This window comes from Electrophorus electricus, chromosome 21 (assembly GCF_041902795.1).
Source record: "Electrophorus electricus isolate QZ-2024a chromosome 21, ASM4190279v1, whole genome shotgun sequence".
NCBI classification, from domain to species: Eukaryota; Metazoa; Chordata; class Actinopteri; order Gymnotiformes; family Gymnotidae; genus Electrophorus; species Electrophorus electricus.
The window spans coordinates 16,448,311-16,470,000 of NC_137517.1; the positions used below are offsets into that span (position 1 = coordinate 16,448,311).

General features: G+C 46.7%; 2 protein-coding genes and 3 long non-coding RNA genes across 9 annotated transcripts in view; 2 read left to right on the plus strand and 3 right to left on the minus strand.

Moving 5' to 3' along the window:
- Positions 1-1,367: 1,367 nt before the first annotated feature.
- LOC145652786 (uncharacterized) lies at positions 1,368-7,375 on the plus strand. Its single transcript, XR_014119032.1, has 3 exons — positions 1,368-1,588; positions 1,688-1,949; positions 6,289-7,375. It is a non-coding gene; the product is annotated as an uncharacterized LOC145652786 (long non-coding RNA).
- Positions 4,007-6,414, minus strand: LOC145652785 (uncharacterized). The gene is made up of 3 exons (XR_014119031.1): positions 6,323-6,414; positions 5,128-5,216; positions 4,007-4,474 (listed from the first exon to the last, which is right to left on the minus strand). It is a non-coding gene; the product is annotated as an uncharacterized LOC145652785 (long non-coding RNA).
- Positions 7,376-8,849: 1,474 nt separating the features above from the next.
- Positions 8,850-11,678, minus strand: LOC113588020 (beta-1,3-galactosyl-O-glycosyl-glycoprotein beta-1,6-N-acetylglucosaminyltransferase 4-like). Of its 5 annotated transcripts, none has more exons than XM_035521438.2 (3): positions 11,149-11,678; positions 10,720-10,775; positions 8,850-10,554 (listed from the first exon to the last, which is right to left on the minus strand). In XM_035521438.2, the coding sequence occupies exon 3, from the start codon at positions 10,551-10,553 to the stop codon at positions 9,297-9,299; it is 1,257 nt and encodes a 418-aa protein (XP_035377331.1). In that variant the 5' UTR covers position 10,554; positions 10,720-10,775; positions 11,149-11,678; the 3' UTR covers positions 8,850-9,296. The 5 variants fall into 5 exon arrangements, with proteins under 5 accessions (XP_035377331.1, XP_035377330.1, XP_035377329.1 ...); XM_035521437.2 differs by having other exon boundaries at positions 10,997-11,678; XM_035521436.2 differs by lacking the exon at positions 10,720-10,775.
- LOC113588021 (uncharacterized) lies at positions 11,490-12,577 on the plus strand. The gene is made up of 2 exons (XR_003411818.3): positions 11,490-11,629; positions 12,299-12,577. It is a non-coding gene; the product is annotated as an uncharacterized LOC113588021 (long non-coding RNA).
- An 8,807-nt stretch (positions 12,578-21,384) lies between these two features.
- The window catches only part of gnrh2 (gonadotropin-releasing hormone 2), a 4,615-nt gene continuing 4,309 nt past the window's right edge, over positions 21,385-21,690 (minus strand). The window contains exon 5 of the mRNA XM_027027046.3: positions 21,385-21,637. Within this exon, the coding sequence (XP_026882847.2) occupies positions 21,599-21,637 (39 nt within the window). The 3' untranslated portion in view covers positions 21,385-21,598. The remainder of the gene's footprint in view (positions 21,638-21,690) is intronic.

Below are 21,690 nucleotides of genomic sequence, written 5' to 3' on the forward strand. Positions count from 1 at the left end.
TGTATAATGTTTTTGTCTAGAGAATATTGTCTAGGTCTAGAGAATATTTTATTAATTTCTTTATAAAATCTACAGAACTGCAGAAAATTGCCATTCAAAATTCACTTAATTGAGTCTATACGCCATGTTGAGAGACTGTCACTCATATTTGTTCAAGAAATGCCTGTACAAATAAATAAACATCCGACATAAATAAAAACCTCTGTCAGCACTTCACCATTCATTCACAAGGGGGCACTGTCGAGCACCCAATAGCCTGCTAGTGGATTAAATTAAGCAATCGCATTACTGTTTTAAAGAGGCAGATAAACAGTTTAAGTAAATCCGTCATGTGTGTTCTTGTGTGCCTACCGGGATGTCTTTTATTGTATTGATGTGCACGTCCCTGATGATGACAAAGTGACTTTCTCTAAGTACTTTGAGCTTTTCTGTGTTAAATGTTTGCAAAGGTTTTGCCAAGAGTGAATTTTAAATGAATATGTTTAATGTTCTACGTTACCTCAGTTGAGAAAGCCACAGCCAGCGGGTTGTCACGTAGCCCTCACCAGTCCTGTTTGTACAGCAGAGGGTGACGGAGAAGAGCATTTATTGAAACGCAATTACAAACTGCAACACTGCATCAGAGAATAATCTACAATGAAAATAGGCTTCTGGAAGACGAAAAATGACATACGTGTAACTTAATAAATACACACACACACGCACACTGGACATAAAAAGGGCATAATGAAATTAATCCATGGAATTTAATGGTACATTTCTATATTTTATTTTTGCCTTTTCTTAATTTTTATTTATGTATTGGCACATTATTTACTTATATATTTCCTCATTTATTCCACTCTATTTATTTATTTAGCTAAATGACTGTTTTTATGGTCACACTGGTTATATGAACTGATACGTATGAACATTATGAAGTATTAAGGCTGACCGACGCCATCGCGTATTAATAGAAGGCTACGTAAAATAATAAATATATTTTATAAAGACATTAATTTAATTACGGCCCTTTTCATGACCGAATCGTGTTTGTTTCTTTATTTGCGCATTTATTGCGGTATATTTAAGTAATTTCCCGTCCTCCACAGGACATCAACTCGTCGAGACTGTCCAAATAATCTGATGACTAGGCAAAGCATCGTAGAGGTTTAATTTCTGGTTAAGTAACCACCTAAGGATTTAGTTTAGTTTAGAAAGCTGGCAAACGTCCGCAGGGGCGCGTTTTGCCTTCACGGCGATCTGGGCCACGTCGTTTCAAGAAAGGGCGCGCGCCATTCAGGCTACCCGTGCCGCTTTGCTGCCCCGCGAGCGGCGCGGGCGCGCAGACTCGTGACGGCGGGACTCGCGCCACAAACGGCCGGCGCGCACCCGCACTTGACTTGGCACGGAGCCTCACGCTTCCCGTCAGGTCGCGCAGCCGTGTCGGAAATGTGTTCGGCAGCGCGCGCACACCTCAGGAGCGACGCGCGACACGGCGCGAGGGAATCCCGCGTTGCAGAAACGCGCTCACGCGGCGGTTACTCGGCCCGGTGACGCAAAGGTTCTCGTGGACGCTTCGGGTGTACTTTGAGTTGACGTGCGCGCGGTGGGTGTGGGGGAGTAGCCGAGCGTTTCCTTGCGCTTGCCATTCAAAGTCGTAACCAGAGCTGATGTAAAGTTCGCTTTCTATTTTCTCCCGCTGCAGATGGGCCCACCTGTTGCTTCCTGGCGAGCCTGGAAATTATGCGACGCGTCCTCTGCACAAGCTTATCGGTGCATTCAGTAGCGAGCTGCGGGTTTTGGTAGTTTTTCCGTGTGAGGCCTCCTTAAAATGTCGAGGTGCGGCAGTACGCGAGGTCACACATGGCCGGTTTTTTCTGTCGTGGTGTCTGCGGCCTATCCTATTGTAATAGAATCGTGGATTGGCTTATAGAAAAGCATTAAAAACAACAAGAACATATTTGGAGGTAAAAACGTTTTAAACTTAACTCTTAGTTGTTTTAGCAGGTTGTTCTGCCAAACAGCCAAAACCAGTTTGTGATGGGAAACGTTTTTGGAAGCTGTTTTTGTTGAGCAGGGTGGTAGCACTTTGGCTACAACTGATTGTTTAATTAATTAAAATATTGAGGAACTACTTTAGGCTACTTGTTGGAACAACAAATATTTAGTTTATTTTTTTACATCTCTTGCAGCTATTTGTAGTCTAATATTTGTAAATGGAAGTTGTCTATAGAAGCTGGCCATCCCAACTGACTAGTGCCAATAGGTTAACACACCAATGTAAACTATAAAATATGTTGCTGTGTAAATAGCTAATGAATGTTAACAGTGCTATAGGGTGCTAATTATCTTGTATTTTCACTTTGTAAACATCAAAAGGAAGCTGTATAGAGGTAACTGATTTTCTGTACATTTGGAGAGACTATGCACATATATCAGTGTAGAACAGCATGCCTTTTCAATTCTCCACTGTATGTTTTAAATTACATCCTTTTAGTATGATTTACATAAAGTACTTTTACTTATAAAATAGTTATTCATGCAAATTGGCTAATGGAAACACTTGTATTTCAGGATATATGAAGGCTTTCTAGGAATTGCTAGTTTGTTATTGTTGTTTTTGGTCAGGGTAGGCCGGTCATCCAGTAGGAGGGACACGCACAGCACATTCCCTGGGGCCAGTCACCCATTCACTGCTCATACTCGCCTGTTCCTCGTTCACTGGGCACTGCACGTTAGCAGACCTGCGGTGTCCTCAAAATACAAACTGCTGCAGCAGTCACGCCAAGAACACACAACGGCTCGTGTCATATCCTGTTATGATTCCGCAAACATATGTCAATGTTTGACTTACGTTTTCCACATTCTCATCGTTAATCATTTGTAATCCATTGTTTGGCTACGTGTCCGTGTGCAAATATCGTAACACATCATAATGGCAGCCTCGTATAAGTAGACACTTAATAGTTGGTTAATAATTTTCAGGGTCATACACATGCTAGAAGTAAAGCACTAACACTATTACTCACCATTATGTGCATTATTAATGACAACTATTCAAACTAAGGTGGAGAGCCAAGCACATTCACAGCCACACAAAGAGCCCCATTAGAGAGCCTTTCTGGAGGAACAGAGGACATGACAATGCGCAGGACACTATCGGTGAGAGTGTACGGTGGAGGCGACGCGCAGGACGCTATCGGTGAGTGAGTGTACGGTGGAGGCGACGCGCAGGACGCTATCGGTGAGTGAGTGTACGGTGGAGGCGACGCGCAGGACGCTATTGGTGAGTGAGTGTACGGTGGAGGCGACGCGCAGGACGCTATCGGTGAGTGAGTGTACGGTGGAGGCGACGCGCAGGACGCTATCGGTGAGTGAGTGTACGGTGGAGGCGACGCGCAGGACGCTATCGGTGAGTGAGTGTACGGTGGAGGCGACGCGCAGGATGCTATCGGTGAGTGAGTGTACGGTGGAGGCGACGCGCAGGATGCTATCGGTGAGTGAGTGTACGGTGGAGGCGACGCGCAGGACGCTATCGGTGAGAGTACGGTGGAGGCGACGCGCAGGACGCTATCGGTGAGTGAGTGTACGGTGGAGGCGACGCGCAGGACGCTATCGGTGAGTGAGTGTACGGTGGAGGCGACGCGCAGGACGCTATCGGTGAGTGAGTGTACGGTGGAGGCGACGCGCAGGACGCTATCGGTGAGTGAGTGTACGGTGGAGGCGACGCGCAGGACGCTATCGGTGAGTGAGTGTACGGTGGAGGCGACGCGCAGGACACTCGGTGGAGGCGACGCGCAGGACACTATCGGTGAGCGAGTGTAAGGCCTTCAAGACCGTGTTAACGGCACTTAATTCTATGGCACTTTTCATACACAGTGGTGATTAAAAGTGCTTCACACCGACACAAAAGCATGAAAGTGTCACGTGGGCAGACGTGTTTATTTTCCACTGGTGTACAGTAATAAAGAACTGTGGTGAGCCAAACCGGAGAGGAGAAGACGGTAGTGCTGGTGGTGGTTCCTCGTGCGTCAGCCATGCACCAGAGTCGCGAGAAACGCTCCGTGCGCCCGCGGAATAAGCCATGCTCGGCACTGGACGTGTAAGACTACAACTCTTGACTTAAATAAAGTCGCTCTGTTAGTCTAGGATGTAGAAGGTCATGTTGGTTTTAGGCATGGACTCCCACAGTCTGGCGATTCAGTACTTGGTGTTTTGTCTGCTCAACCTGACCTCGAGCGCTACTGCTTGTCGCTGTGAGAAGATTTCCCTACGACTTCTGATAAAGCGGCAGCACCTGGTTGGTCTCTAGCCAGCTCTCTCGTTACCACGCTGACCTCGCGCGCCTCAGCTCTGCTAAGACCTTCCCTTCTCTGTAAATACACTACAGCTTCTCTGGCTATGACTAACTCTGGTCTGTCAAGTTGGTGCTGGACAGAGAAAGGGGGAGGTGTCACACCGGAGGCTGCGGAACCGTACAGGATGAGCGTTCCTTAAATAAAGGGAGAAACAAAGCAGACAAATCAAGGCTCAGGTGCAAGCAATCAATAATCAGATGATTGGGAGTGTGTGTGTGTAATGCACCCTGTGTGTAACAAGTGATCTCCACCGAACTCGCAGAGAGAAGCTGCATGTAGCTGTGTGTAAAGGCTGCAAAGGTTGTGCACACACACACACACACACACACACACACAACCATATCAGAGCCATCCCTAATTCTGTCCATGTTCACAGCCTCAAAGAAATGCACACGCAAAACACACATCTTAACAGCATGCCAGTGAGAACACATATTCTCACACAACACTAATCAATTATTCAGTGAAATGCACACGGGTTCTTGGTTGCCCGGGTAGAGAGCCTTCCTCACCGGACATTCCCGAAGCCTTAATCAAACTCTACGTGATCCGAGAGCCCTTATAAATGGCCCAGTGTGTGGGAGTGTTTGTTGGAATGTGTCTGGAAGTGTGGGAGTGTTTGGGAGTGTGTGCGCACGTCTGTGGATGTGACCGTGTGAGAACATGTATGGAAGTGTGTGTAGAAGTGCAGTCTGCCCCGAATGGATTATCGCACACATTCCAGATTGGCAGGAACGATACGACGAGAGCTCATGCATGAAGAAGAAGATAACAAAACTGCACCCACCTGGCTTCTGAAAGCGAGACTTGCCCAATTTCAGCAGTGACGGTGCAAAAGCTCCAGTGGTCGTGCCTGTCACGTCACCCGACCCAGAGCTATAGGAGCAAGATAAAAGTCTGAATCCAACCAAACACTGGCACTGAGGTCTGGACAAAAACGTCAAGACCTTAGTGTGGTTTGAACTGAATTCATTTATTTAACTGTGTGTGTGTGTGTGATAGTTCACTGCCTTGCTGTATTGCCTTTAGCAGTTAATCATTAGGTGTCTGTGTGTTTACGCCCTTCACTGACAGAAAAGGTTTTGCAGGACAGAGGTTGAGCTGAGTGGTGAGTCAGGGCATCAGAAAGAAAGTAGATCCAAACACAAGATCCAGCCCCAGGGTGCCGCATGGCGCTACGGTGCATTGTTAACTGAGCTAGTTTCCTGTCTCATTTTTCCATGGATGGGTGGAGATGCTCTGTCAGTCTGAACTTCTGACGTTAGCGCTGATGCCCTTTGTAGACGTATGGGAACAGTATTAATACACTGTCTACACATCTGATAAGAGTACCGATATCCTGTGTAGAAGTGTGGTAACAGTATTATGAGTCTGTTAGCGATACTGATACCGTGTGTACACGTGTGCTAACAGAAATGATACCCTGTGTATGAGTCTGATAACAGTGGTTGCAATTGTACAGGATGTGCAACTGGAATGGCGAGAAGCTTCCTGTGAGAAATGGGCACTGATGCTCAGTCTTTAAGCCATGACCTCAGCCAGAGAGGAAGTGGAACCCCTGCTGTGTACGACAGAACCACTTTCTCTGCAGATGTGCCTGGGTTTAAAAAAAACAGCCCACGGGATGTGTGGGTGTGGGTGTATGAGAGTGAGAGAGAGAGAGCGATAGATAGATATGTGTGTTTTAATATCAGTTTTCTTTCTTGTCTCAAGGTTTCCCATAACAGTGGCACAGTGCCATCTGTTTCTGTTGTCTTCTACTAACACTCCTTCCCCACTCGCACACACACATTACAGAAGAGATACATAAAGCACATAAAGCCTGGTCGTATTGATTCTCAAAGCTGGGCTTTTCTGACTGCTAATGAGATTTTTAGTGGTATTTACCAACCTTAATGTACAATACAACTCATGTTTTCTATGTTATTTTGCATTATATTATAAACAGACCAGGACACGTAAGGAACAAGACTGCAGCCTACGCGTGCTTCTGGAAACAGCGGAGGACGAAGAGACGACTGGCCTAGACAAGCCTGCTCGTGGTCCCAGGTGCCCCCGTGTCAGTGGTCCCTGAACCAGCTGCTTCGCCTTGTCCTGCTCCTGCCCCTGAACACTCCGGAATGAGTCTGTGCCGTTGGACGTGCACGGTCATGTTTTGCCGGGGGGGGCGTCGGGTCAGCGCCTGCCACACGATAGCGTGGTTCTAAAGCGAACCTCGCTGCTTACGAAAACAGGATCCTTATGGATCACTTAGTTCAACTTCCCGACCGGCAGGCGGGTGTCCCCGTGGGTCTTCCCTGTTTTTGGAATTTCCTCTCTGTTGAGCTCAGTTTTGTTTACGTGTCCCGAAGGAAGAAGGAACTTTACCCATTTTTGTAGAACAAAAGCACCAGAACAAAAGGCCCCCCGTGACTCGGACCCGCTAGAGCAACACACGATTGCAGCGTACCAGGATCTCGGTGGGCAGAGTTCACGCAGCCATGTTGGAATGCCGGAGAGTGTGCCCATACAACAGGTGTGTTTGCCCCATCTAATCTGTCACCTTACCTATGGCCTTTTGTTTTTTTTTATTATTTGTTTTCACACTTTGTTTCACATTCTCTCCATCCAGCATTGTGGTGGCCTCAGATTTGTGCTGCCTTATTGTGCTCTGGGTTTTATGTTTCTGGTGTTTGTTGTATGTGAGGACTTGGTTCTATTTGTTCTTAGCAGAACGCCGTAATGCAGAACCCACCTGCAAGCATTAGTAAAGCTACACTCAGTGACATTAGTCCAGAGTTAGACTCTAGACTACAGTTTTTAGGGCTGTGTACACACTAAGTGAAACCTACCACTCAAGGAGATCACTCAGCTCAGATCCACACAACCGAAGCCCACTTTTCGCAAAACACTTAACACACTTCTCTACATTAGACACAGAAATTAAACACAACTCGTTTCAGACACTGCCTTTCAAAACAGCACATCTGTGCTCCAACTTCCAACATGGCCATTGGGTGTGCCAGATAGTGATAAATTTAGGTTTTTATAAAATATTGTACACATTTGAATAAAGTATTTCATTTTGCAAAACACCCAAAGTCCTCTGTATCCAACCTTTTTCAGAATTGACATTATTATTATTCTACAGATGTAACGTGCTTCTTCCTATACTGATGAAACATTTTGCTTTGATGCTTGCAGTGTTACGACTGCTGTTAAAGGATGATGCGACAGATCTGTGATTTATGTGGAGTAAAGACCAGGCTGCTGTTTTCACATGACACGGGGCACTCTGCTCGAGTCTTACGTGCCAATTAATATATTCACGTAAACAAACATCAAAACACACCAAAAAGGAAGTCGTTGTTTTGTTGTTTTTCTTCACATCGGTTGATGTTGCGACCTGCCGGGCGCACCTTTAATGGTGCCCCTTTGACCTGTGGACAAATCTTTCAGCAACATAATCACTTCAGACACACTAACACATATTTAAGGCCCACCACTGGCCGTGGGTGGAACAGGCAGATCAGAGCCCCCTCCTCCCCATTACAGGACACCTGGAGGACACTGTGGACCAAGACAAAAAGTACCAACAAGAAAATGTTACCAGAAGAAACCTGGAAGTATTTACCGCATAGCCACTTTTTGTTGACAAACAAATAAAACCACACTGACATGATAAACAAATAAACGCACTCGCTGGCCTGGCAAACAGCTTTAAGTTCAATTTTATGGGGTGCAAGGACTTTGCACGTTTCAGTACACTGTGTCTGGAAGATGAAGGTGGAAAGCACGGGAGTGAGCATTACAGCGCTGGACACGGGAGTGAGTGTTACGGCGGAGGACACGGGAGTGAGTGTTACGGCGGAGGACACGGGCGTGAGCGTTACGGCGGAGGACACGGGCGTGAGCGTTACGGCGCTGGACACGGGCGTGAGCGTTACGGCGCTGGACACGGGCGTGAGCGTTACGGCGGAGGACACGGGCGTGAGCGTTACGGCGCTGGTGTTTTCACCCCGTATGCCCCAAACCCCCTGATATAATAACCATTTTGTGGGAATCAGTTGTGTGTTGCACTCTGCACAGCTGGAGCAGGAGCTGAAGAGGTGACATCACCTGTACTGGGGAAAGCTAGCTGACCCAATAGCCAAACTGGAAGAGCAGAGTGTCAGGGAAAACTGATGACAGCAACTTTTCTTGTTAACTCTGCACAAAGTGCAGCTATATAGCCCCTTCTTCAATCTTGCATACTGTGACAAAGTAATTACTGACATACAAAAAAAAAAAACCCGCAAAAGTGCGGAAAGCACCAACAGCCGACCCAGAACCTGTTTAGTCTCAGCAAAACCTCTGGGAACAGGAATTCAAGATGTGCCAGGACAAAATAACAAACCAAACTGCTTTTTAAACTGAAACCAGTTCAAACGTCTACCCGCCCTTTCCAAAGCTAAGACTTTACGACATATTAGCGGCGTAGAACCCCTGTGAATTATCAACTACTTTTCTGTATCGCATCACAAAGGCGTCTTAAAGAGCCACCTCGAAGAATTTTATTAAAAATAAAGCAAACAAATGACAAATAAATTATAAAAGAGTTGAGGTTCATTATTGACAAGTCTTGCAAAATAATTCTCAATAACCACAAAGTATTTCAAGAAGCCTTTTAACCACAAAAGAGAACAGGAGTGACCCCAAGGCCTGCCCAGGGTGGAGCCACGGAGCCTCCGCCTGTAGCAGGCTGGGGTTCGCGTTTTCCAAACGGGCTAATTAGTACCAGTCGATGTGGGATACTGGGAGTTCGGTACTTCAACCCTGTGAAGGGTTTTTGTTCCAGTGTAAACCTCCCTGACTAGAATTACCTTCCTAACTAAAATGTAATACAATCAACCTAAAAACGTAAAAGTTGCCACAATATCCTAGAAGGCTGGTGAATGAATGAATGAATGACCCCCAGGGTGAGGGGAGAAGATGGCGTCAGTGTGCCCCAGATGTCCTCTGTCTCTCAGCCAGTTTCTCTTCCAGGCATTCGATGAGGATGGGGTCCACCTTGGGGTCCAGCTTGTTAGCGAACCAGTGGCGTCCATCCAGGAGCCAGCGGAGCTCGGCGGCGCCGTAAATGCACACGCTGCGTAGGTGCACCCCGGTGCATGCTGGGTAGAGCCTGTGTTCCAGGTACTCCCACTTCACCACACGCGTCTTGCTCGTCAGGTCCGAGATGTCTGGCTCAGAGAGGCCCACCGCGCCCGGCGCTTCCGGCACGCGGATCAGGCTGGCCCAGAAATGCTCATCTGGCGAGTAGGTGTCCTCGGACCACGCCAGGAAGTCCTTCGCCAGCCGGCTCTGCTGCACAAAGGTCACGAATTCTCGGGCGAGCGTGAAGTAGGCGCTGCCGACGAACACCTGGATGCCGTGCGGGGGCGGGGCTTTGGCCTCGGCCGTCCTGACCGGGAGCGGGTGGTACTGCGCGTTCTTGTCCCTGAGGATGTAGCGCACGCTGAAGCGCTGCTTCTTGGCGTTGCTGGGCCGCACCGTCTCCAGCATGCTGGCGCCGCCCAGCGCCCGCAGCTCGCGCACCAGCTCGCTGTTGGAACGCAGCGGGAAGTCCTGGCCGCACAGGTTGATGGCGTAGCGCCAGGGCACGGGCGAGTTGGCCAGGTCCTTCAGGCAGTTGAGGTCGGCGTGAAGGCGGGAGATGCCGGCGTACTGCACATGCTCCAGCTGCGACGCCACGGTCAATTTGGGCAGGCAGCGCGCCAGGCCGCGCATCGCCTCCGCGAAGACCGCCGGAGACTTCAGGTCGTAGTGCAGGCAGTAGACGTTGTGGGGCATGTACACGGCGCGCAGGATACGCTCCACCATGGCGGCGTCCTTGTGCACCACCAGTGAGTAGGCCAGCGGGAAATCGCGCTCCGCCTCCGACACGTGCGCCTCGCCATAGCCCCGGGACGCCAGGTAGCGGGCGCAGTCAGAGGTGGCGTTTGCCACGCTCGCGTCGCTCGCCATCGTCACGCCCCGTTTTCGGAGCGCTAACGATTTGCCCAGGGCCACGGGGTCCATGTTGTAAACTGCCGAGCAGTCGATGCCGTGCTGCTCGGTGAGGCGACGTGTGTCCAGCGAGCTCCTAACTACTACCTCATTGCTCCCGTACGTTCTCATGTACAAGCAGAGGACCAGCACCAGCGCTGACATTAGGAGCAGAAACAGTTTAGGGTATCTGATGCGTATTCCCATCCTGACAGAAGAGAAACAGCATCAAAGACGAAAAAACCGTTAGGTACACGTCGGTCTGCAAAACACATACGATTCAATTTCTCTCGCCTCTAAATATATTTATGAAGCGAGCAGCACGGCGCACAGAAGACTTCAAAAGTTTGTGGTTTGCATGTCCTCAGCTCACCTCGCTCTGTTGATCGCTATATGAATCCATTAGACACTTTCTGCCAGCATTATAGCCTACACAAAGTTAAACCAAAAAAGGAAGCTCAAACTTCCTACTCGAACAGTCATCTTACAAAGTTCGTGAAAAGTGTACAAGTGCTCAACAAAAGGCGAATTCCCCGAGCAGAACAAACTTTTAGAACAAGCTACTAAAACGTTATAATAATACATCTAGGAAAACCATGTGCTATACGCTAAACAATTTTTAAAAGCGCGCTCGGGGTTCTTAAACTTACATAAATACGACAAACCGGAACGAGGTACCGTGGCTGAATAACTCTAGAATCCAGCAGAAATTTTCTTCTGCACAGGTTTACAACCCCAACTCAAATATATATATATGTAACCTTAACACTGTACACAGTAAAAAGCAAAATGTGGAAATTACATGCAAATCTACAGACAGCTGGTTTCCGCGTCTCCAAAAGTATTCGTGACCGCCATCCTTTCGCTCGCGACAGGCGTGTGTAAGCGATCCGCCCAAGCGTTTTGCGTCTTATGTTCCTGTTCGCCTAAACCGAGTCAGCACCACTCGCACATTTTTTTAATGCCATCTTCACGTCTTTTGTAGCCCACGGGCAGGGTTTCCAGTTGGCGCATGAACCCGACGCCCTCCACCGTTAGTCCACGAGCTTAATAACGTGACCATACGGAAGCACGCGGCGCTGTCAGCTCGGGCGCACGGTGAACACATCAAATATGCAAAACCAGACCGCCACGGATTCCTCTTAGGAAAGGCACGTTTTTCATTTGCGATCTTGATACTGTGTAGGTTTGGTGTTTTACCACGTACATTGTCCGCTCGCTCATGGATTTAGAGTTGAGAAAAGTTTCAGCCGTCAGCAGCTTCTGCCGGGGACCAGCTCACGGTACGAGAACAATCTGCACAACTTCAGCATGTCAGCGCAACTTCCTGCTTTTTTTTTTTTTTTGGTTTACGATAACAGATTCTGTGTTTGATGGCCACTCTTGCACATCTAAAGCAGTCTTCACTAGTTTTCTTCATCGTTGTTATTTTGTGTCAATCTAAATCTTAATTTAAATAAACTTCTGACTTTTTTTTAATCACAGTTCCTGTTTTAAATACGCGCAGTGGCTTCTTGTCTTCGCTTATGGCCAGCGATGTCTAGGCTCCTTAGCTACATCAAATCAGCAAAATTTGGTTTTCAACATTCTGAAATGTGTATCCTTTTTTAAAAAACACGGGACATTCCAAAGTTTTAAGCAATTGTCCCACAAGAAACTGAGTGTCTGCAGTGAGTGTCTCCATACTAAACTTAAAGATTAAGATAAATACTGAAAAACAGCCATTTTCAGAAGGCTTGGACTGAAAAACAGTAAAACCATCCTTTAACACATCCCTGGAGGTTAACATTTGACACATCCCTGGAGGTGGACACTTTAATACCAAGTAGATCTCATATGAGGATCTTCTTTAAAAGTCCATCACAAGTGCTGCACTGAGTAACAGGGCTACACAATATCATCATTATAGTACATTATATAATTACATTTGATGACCGTAATATGTCTTGCAGTCCACCGAAGCACAGTGATGAATCCTAGACAACACAAACAGCACAGAGCCTGGACGTTGGACCAGAGCGGTTTACATCTGATGGATCAGGCCGTGTGCCGTGATGTTTCCAAACTCCCGAATCTGGAACGTCTGGGCTGCATGTTCACACACAAATCCTTTTCTTTTTTAAAAAGTGATTTCTTTCAGTGCTCATTCATATGTTTTGCCACAATAGCCCAACTAACAAATAACATAAAATTCAATAATTATAATAAATGAATAAACTGAGTATTACAGAGCCCAATATTGTGATAACAATCAATAAATGATACATCGTGGAACCGTGCTGAAGGGTTTCCTAGCCTGAACCTCTCTCGCAGGCCAGAGGGTCCGACGACCCAGTGGGATCAACAGGAAGGAGTGTGGGATGTTTATTGTCAGGTAGGAACACCGCCACCCGTGAGAATAGCCGTGGCCCAGGAGGAAACGTGGCGTTTATTACAGCAATTATGTACATAAAAAGACACACCTATTTAACTCCATAATTGGTGTTATTGGAGCTTTATTGTGAATTCTTTCCATGGAAACTAAAAACTCCCATATATAGGAATGGACATTCAGGTCAGGTTTTTGCTTTTTTTGTGCTGAAATTGAGATGTGGGTGTGAACCATCTTTTCTCTAGTAACACAGTAGCAGTTGGCAGTTTGCCAGCATCTCCCAGAAGCCTTACAGGAGCCTTACAGTGGACAGAAGTCCACTGCGCCTCCGTCCTTCCTCGCGGTACAGCCCAGACCTAAAAATACCCCTCACGCGGTCAGGGCTCTTCTCCGGCCCTCTCTGTATGACCGTCGTGGTATTACAGATAAAACTGAACTGATCTGAGCACAGTTTTTCAAAAGCATCGTAACACAAAGAGCACCTTGACGTGGTAGTGGCACTATTACGCTGAACTCTCTCTCATTAACATGAGCTTAACACTACGATGCTTTTGGGAAACAGGCCCCAGATCAGTGGGGAAGGTAGCCTAGTATGCTTCTGTACTGAATCATGCGCTGTAGGTCATACCACTTGGGAGGGAAGGTGGGTAATGGAATCTTCTGGCAATACAAAATGCTCTTTCAGTCCAGAGGCCCTCTGGCTGTCATCTGCATAAACTCAACCTGGACTCGTGCCAAATTTAAAAAAGGGGCGAAAAAAAGTATTTATGAAGGCCTCTTAAAAATATTGCACAGAGTTAGAAGATTTTTCCTTTGCTAAGTGAGCAGAGGAGGGGCTCTAAATGTTGGGAGTAATCTGTGCTTTTACAAAAACATTGTGATTTCGCATCAACATAAAACCCTCACCTGGGTCTGTGTGCAGCACCGCATGTGTCCGCATCCGGCTAATATTCTGACACACCTGAGCAATCTATTTGGCTTTCTCAGGAGGGCTGGAAAATTCCGGTACTTAAATTAGCTTTGGAACCATGGATCGGTAATTTGTAATGTATAATTCTTTGTTAAAGATAAGTGGTTGGAACTCAACTGTGCAGATGGGTGAGTCTCTGGGAGAACTTTACTGGCCGTTCACAAGGCTGTGACATCATTCTGGGTCATTAAAATAATAGAACAGTAATATGAGAAATTCAAAATGAGAAATTCTCCAAAACCAACACCACTGGCTAATCATTGCTAGCTGAGAACAATCTGGGCGTGGGCCCAATAGTCCAATGATTGTGCATGATTGACATGATTGACAGTTGCTCTCATCAACTCTGCTACACTGCACAAGCAGAACTGAATATAATCTGAATCATACGTGTACACACACCCATAAGCATTTTGCGAATAACTCAGAACTTATGCCTCGTTCACGGGATCTGAAGAGATGGCAGTTTTCTGGTGTCTATCAAGATGAAACTTAAATCCAAACAGCTCCTTAGTTCAGTACTGACTCTGAAACAGTTGTCACAGGACACTTGGCATACGTCTGCTCTGAAGAACAAGATTAACTAGAAAGAAAAGACAGATTTAGTCTTCATGGGGCTTCAGTGTGTTGAAACACCATTTGGCAATTAATATAACAATGAAACCTATAGCCCCTAGGACTTCGAGTCAGATCATCCCTCCTTCCCAACCGCAAGTGGTTACAATGTACTTCAAAACACGCGCACGCACACACACACACACACACACACACACACACACACACTCACACGCACACGCACACACACACACACACACACACACACACACACACACACACACACACTCACACACACAAGAAAAATGAAATTAAAAAGCTGTTCATACTGGTCGGCCTCTTTCCCCTGGCGACCAGTAGAAATAAATACATAAATAAAATGACAACTGTACAGCTGCAGCGAAACACGGTACAGCGCTGTCACAGACGTCAGCACCCAGAGTGTCTCACGCAGAGGAGTGGAGGTGGGTTTTGGGTGGGGGGCGCCGTCTACGACTTGCTACGACCGTTGTCTTCCCACTCCACCCAGATGACACCACCCACCATCCTATTTGAACAGCAGAGAGGCAGAAGAAACCTTAGCATGACGGAACAGTCACATGTCCACTAATCCTGTCCAATCTCCTCCGTGGCCGGGGAATAACCCCTTGCTCTGCTCCTGTCGCCCAGAATTTCACCTCCTCGGTGCTGCAGGAACCATGCCGTCAGATCTCCGCCCGTGTGTCCCACCGGGCGTCTGTTTACATCTCTGTGCCGCTGTCTGTGAATTGGTTGAAACAGCATTGTGAGCTTTGAGGAATTCCTTTGAGAATTGACCCCCCCCGACCCCACCCTGATATTCCTCCTTCATGATGGTTCCTTTGTCATATCGCCTGTCATGGTCTTGCATCACTAATCAAGCTTAACTGGTCCCAGGTGGATATTCCCTGCATCTCACCAAAATAAAAGTCCCGAGGGTTTGTTCAGTGCTGTCAAAGGTTCGACACATCGACCTTTCTGCAATCAAATATGCAACAAGATGCGTCCGTCTGCATCGCGTGTGGGTCTCCACGGCACCACATCACTGGAGCTTTGAGAAGGTGAAATGTTTTTCCTGTAGATCGCCTGATAGAAAAGGTACAGGTAAAGGTGTTCATAACCCCAGGGTCATGAGATCACTTCCCAGGGACAGGAGCGTCTCCCAAATGTTCCCCCGCGTGACTTTCCAAATCAAATCCAAACACGCCAGCCAGCCGAGCTGCATTCAGACACACTGGCCCATGCAGGTAAAAGGTCCCAGACAGACAGAGTCATGGAGGTCAGCACCGAGTCCGAGCGGAAGGCTGCGTTCCAGGGTCTCTAAAGCAGGGATCAAGCCCCCGCACACGGTACTCCAGCCTGTCGTGCTTTGGGAAACACCAAAACAGGGTTGAAGCGTTAAACACAGGAAATACCAAACCCAGGAGAAGTCAACAGCAAACTCTCCGGTGAAGTGTGAACCCGAGCACTGCAAGCTTGTGGGTGTCTAGCTTAAATGAAAAGTCTTTTGTATGGCTTAAATAAACACTGGAGGTGATATGGTATTTGATTTATGAACTGCTTTCTTCTCTGAGAGCTTCCTTTTGTTCCCTTTTCGGGAGAACAAGCTGGTCTACTTTCCCACTCCCCGTTCCTTTAAGGCTCCATAAGCTTGGCGCTAAAAAGAAATGAAATACATTAAAAATGAAAGAAAAAAAAATTTTAAATCAATAAAATCAATTTAAAAATCTGTTACTGTTGTGGCTGTTCGGCTCTATCGCTGATGCCGGGAGCCAACGTTTACGGACGAGCTTGACGAGACGAGCGCAGCGAGAAAACCAGGAGCCTGGGCCTGCAACCTGCTCGTCTGTCCATTACGAGAGGAGCCAAAAACAACAGGAGCAACAGTAAAAGTAACGGAGATCGCAGCGGGTCATTTCCTTCCATGCCTTTTGTGCTCTTGCTAGAGATAAGCAGGCTTTCCTCAGACTTCTCTCTGAGGTTATCGTAGGGCCACCAACCCCAACAGACGCCGAACCCTGAGGGGTCTTGTTGTGCATTCATTTTTGCTTGTTTTTAGAACATTTATCTAAAATATATGGGTCTGGATTACTTCGGACGACACGAACTATGTCCTCGAATTAACATCATGCGTTAACCGAGCCGTATTTTATGTTATGAGCACTGCCCTAGCTTTTACCGACGAGGTCCTCGCGAGGTCCTCGCGAGGTCCTCACTCTCAGTGGGACGGTTTTCCACAGTGGTGTCCCCCTTCAGCTCGGACACGCACATCTGGAAAGCTGCTTGTATGGTTCATAAGTGACTTCACTTATGAATGTAATGCAAATGTATAATACGTACACGCTGTTGTAGTGAGGTCATCTTTTTCAAACAGCGTTTGCTATATAGGAACCCAGTACCAAACCATGCGAACTTTAAAACCTTCCACAGCAGGTGTTTGGTTTGGTGTATGTTGGGGTATTCGTGTTGATGCTGAGGAAACTATGAAAGTATATAAAGCCTTTGATTGCATAACATATGGATATGGTAACATTGTAATATATTGATATTGTAGAATGGTAACATTGTAATATATTGATATTATAGTATGGTAACATTGTAACATATTGATATTGTAGTATGGTGATATTGTAAACCAGTGTGCTTTGGTTTGTCTCATGGATTATGATCTAGGCTCTGAGTTCACTTACTTTTGCTTTAGATTCTGTGAAATTCAAGGCTTGTTGTATAAACCTATTTGTTAGTTGCTTATTAGCTGTAATTACTCACTACCAGTGTAGTTTCGCCCTGGCCTTTGGTGTGAATTGAGGGGCGGGCTCAGCACTTATTGAACTTATTGACTTAAATTACAATCAACATCTGGAGAAGGTTTGGTGGTGCTCTCAGTTCACCTACCGGACTTCACAAACTCAGCTAAGTATCTTTTCATATTATTTCAATCCTTTATCTCATACATCCACAAATCAAGCATCTGAAATGTGTCTCTCAATTCCTGTCCACATATGCTACAGATCTCCTCAATGCTATCATCATAGACGTCGCAATCTCAGCAACCTCACTGACTCACAATGCTCAGCACCATCACATATCGTGGTGGCAGGAGGGCTCTGGAACTGCCAGTCTGTGGTCCAGAAGGCTGACTTCATCTCAGCATTAGCATCCCTCCACTTCCTACACTTCCTGGCTCTGACAGAAACATGGATCACTCCTGAGAACTTGGCGACTCCGGCTGTCCTGTCCTCTGCCTTTCCATCCACACATTCTCCGAGGCGTCTCAGTGACTCCGGCTGTCCTGTCCTCTGCCTTTTCATCCACACGTTCTCCGAGGCGTCTCAGTGACTCCGGCTGTTCTGTCCTCTGCCTTTTCATCCACACGTTCTCCGAGGCGTCTCAGTGACTCCGGCTGCCCTGTCCTCTGCCTTTTCACCCACACGTTCTCCGAGGCATCTCAGTGACTCCGGCTGTCCTGTCCTCTGCCTTTTCATCCACACATTCTCCGAGGCGTCTCAGTGACTCCGGCTGCCCTGTCCTCTGCCTTTTCATCCACACATTCTCCGAGGCGTCTCAGTGACTCCGGCTGCCCTGTCCTCTGCCTTTTCATCCACACATTCTCCGAGGCGTCTCAGTGACTCCGGCTGCCCTGTCCTCTGCCTTTTCATCCACACATTCTCCGAGGCGTCTCAGCAGGGATGGTGGTACAGGTTTACTAATGTCTCCAGAGTGGCGTTTCACTCCACTTTCCTTCTCTACACTTTCCATCTCCTCTTTTGAATGTCATGCCATTACAGTGTCTTTCCCCACCAAACTTCTTATCATTGTCATCTACTGCCCTCCAGGTTCCCCAGATCACTTCACTGATGAGGTCGACATCCTCCTGAGTCAATTCCCCATTGAAGGAAATCCACTCATTCTTCTTGGAGACCTTCCATCAGACAAGCTGCATTCCTCCTGCATCCTTCCACTGTTGACAGCATTTGACCTCACCCTCAACCACTCTCCTCTGACTCACAAAGCAGGCAATGTTCTGGACCTGATCTTCACCCGTACCACCACAACATCAGACATCGCAGTCACCCCCCTCTACCTCTCAGACCATCACTTTCTAGCCTTCTCTCTCTCCCTTCCTTCTCCTTCCATCCAGTCCTCTCCAACATGTTCCTTCTTCCTCTGTCACAATCTGCACTCCATAACTCCCTCTTCCTTTACTTCTACTATTTTGTCCACCCTTCCTCACCCTGACTCTCTGTCTTCTCTCTCTTTGAATACAGTTACTAATTCTTTCATTTCTACACTCTCCTCATCAATGAATCTTCTGTGCCCTCTCTCCTCTAGACCACTTCTGGCTCCTCTTTGAGATGGTTTCAGTCCTATCAGCACGGACGGTCCTATCAGGTGACATGGAGACGATCCACATCCAAACCGTGTAGATTCTCCACTGGTGTACCACAGGGCTCAGTATTGGGCCTCCTTCTCTTCTCTTTGTATACTCGTTCTCTTGGTGATGTAATATCTTCTCATGGTTTCTCCTACCACTGCTATGCCGATGACACTCAATTATTTCTTTCTTTTCCACCCTCTGACACGCAGGTCTCAAGATGTATCTCAGCATGCTTGACTGACATCACGTCATGGATGACAGCCCACCACTTGAAGCTCAACCCCAGTAAAACTGAGCTTCTGTTCATCCCAGGTACATCCAACCCCTACCATGACAGTTTCCTTTGAGAACTCCCTGGTATCACCATCCGAAGCTGCCCGTAGCCTGGGCATAACTTTGAACAACCAGTTGTCGTTCTCAACTCATGTTTCTAATCTAACCTGGTCTTGCAGATTCCTCCTTTGTAACATACGAAGGATTCCTATCTCGCAGGAAGCTACCCAGGTGCTTGTGCAGTCTCTTGTGAACTCAGCGCTAGACTACTTGCTGGTCTTCCTCTAAGAGCCATTAAACCTCTACAACTTGTCCAGAATGCAGCAGCACGACTGGTCTTCAATCTTCCGAAGTTCACATATGTTACTTCACTGCTGTGCTCCCTTCATTGGCTCCCTGTAGCTGCACACATCAGATTTAAAACCTTGATGCTTGCCTACAAAGCCAAAAATGGACCAGCCCCTTCATACATGAGGTCAATGGTCAAAGCCCGATCCGTATCTCGAGTACTTCGAACCTCAAGTACGGCTCGGCTTGAAATACCTTGCTTCAGGGCTCATGGACGACAAGCATCGAGACCATTTTCTGTCCTGGCTCCAAGATGGTGGAATGAACTCTCACTTGCTGTCTGGACAGCAGAGTCCCTTGCAGTTTTCAAACGCAGACTGAAGACCATCTATTTGTGGAATATTTAAAGGACAGCTCCAATATTGACTAAATTCATACTTGTAGGGCATTATTTATGCTTTTTAACAAACTCTAGCACTTATTGTTTATAGCACTTATCATTGTTTAAGATAGACCTTATTTATTTTGCACTTCTAGGTATGAGCATTCAACCCTGTATTCTACAGTATTCTAGTTCATTGGTATGTCTGATTCTAACCTACTATACTGTACTTTTGTAAGTCGCTCTGGATAAGAGCATCTGCAAAATGCTGTAAACGTAATATGGTGATATTGTAATATGGTGATATTGTAATATGGTGATATTGTAATATTGTGATATTGTAATTTGGTGATATTGCAATATGGTGATATTGTAATATGGTGTTATTGTAATATAGTAATATTATAATATGGTGATACTGTAATATGGTGATATTTGTAGTACAGTGCCCGAATGAACTGCAGTTTATTACAAGAAAGTAGATCAAATGTGTGTGTGGGTATGATAGAGAGCAAAAGGTAAAATGTGTGAGACAGACAACAAAAATAAAATGTTAGTTTGAGAGAGAGAGTGAGAGAAACATGTGTGGGTGGAGTATGGTGGAGGTTAGACAAAGTGCTACGTTCAGTTTCCATAACGTGTTCAACTCTTCAACTGTGTGTTTATGTGTGTTAATTTGTACAAGTGGGTGTGTACACATACGGGGTGTGTGTGTGTGTGTGAGTGTGAGTGTGTGTGTGTGTGTGTGTACTGGCATGCTGGCATAAAGGATGCAGTGTATGCTTCTACTTTAAATAGTCCTGAGGATTGTACACCCCAACTCTCCTTCCCTCCTGCTTTTCTGTGTGTGTGTGTGTGCGTGCGTGCGTGCGTGTGTGTGCGTATGTGAGTGTGCGTGTGTATGTGAGTGTGTGAGCGTGTGTGTATCTATATATTAGTGTGAGAATGTGTGTGAGTGGCCACATTACCTAAGTAGTCACCATCACGCCCGTTAAATAATCAAAACAAGGCAGCAGGAATACAGGAGGGAGTTGGAGCTGAAGCTCTTGGTAGTGAAGGTCAACGCTTCAGAGGAACAAGCTGAAAGGTCGCGAGATTCAGAGAGCCTATTAGATATATCTGTAAAGGAGGGCTCGAATTAACGCAGTGGCCACTGTAAATCATTATCATGTACCACGTGTTGCAAATAGTTAATACAGGAGATTGGTAAACGTGGGATTGTGTCTCCCCCTAGTGGCCAGTTATTGAACTCCATAAAGAAAACCGTAAGTGGAGTTATACAGCTACACAAAGTTCCATTTTGGTCAGTAGCTCTCACATGTGGTTCCCTGGGATGTGAGGGCTCCAATCTAACAAACTGTTATGGAAGTTCACGAAGTGCTTCACGTTTGGGTGGTGTGTAAAGTTTGTAGGAAGGTAGGCCCACCAGGACTGCAGCTGAAAAAAACACCCCAATACCGACAAAAGACTGCCAGCCTACCCACTGGACTAACGTGAAATTCGGCTCTACCCAATAAACAATTTTATCAGCCAATGAACTTTAGTTCTGTGCATCTTATATGTCGTTCTGTGGAAGACCAGTTAGCGGTAACGCCCCAGCAGGAGCCAAGCTGGACCCTCGAACGTTGGATGAACTGTACGGAGCAGTTCCTCAGCTCCGACCCTGCCGAGCTGAGTGTTTCCTCTGCTCCAACACACCTAATGCAACTTAAAATCTAATGATCAAGCGCTTCACCAAATGGGCTGTGTGTCAGAAGAAGGAAGCTCCCTGTTTATTATTTCATTTCACAAGGAGAGACAGAATACCAAAATAAAGATTTTATTGAAGGAAGTGATCATTAGTCACAATATCAGTTACCATGGTTATTTCACACATAAAGAATGAAGAGCTCAGCACTATAGCAACACATACATGAATAAACGCGATTGTTCCCATGGTAAGTTCACAGACGGATTAACAGAGATGTTTTGGATGCGTCCATCTAGTGAAGAGAGGCACAGTCACCGCCGTGTGACATCACTTCCTCTTTTGGAACTCTCTCGCCATGGCATCCAGCTGAGGCAGAGAAAGAAGAACAGCAGTATCCAGGTCGTCACCAGGAAGTGACA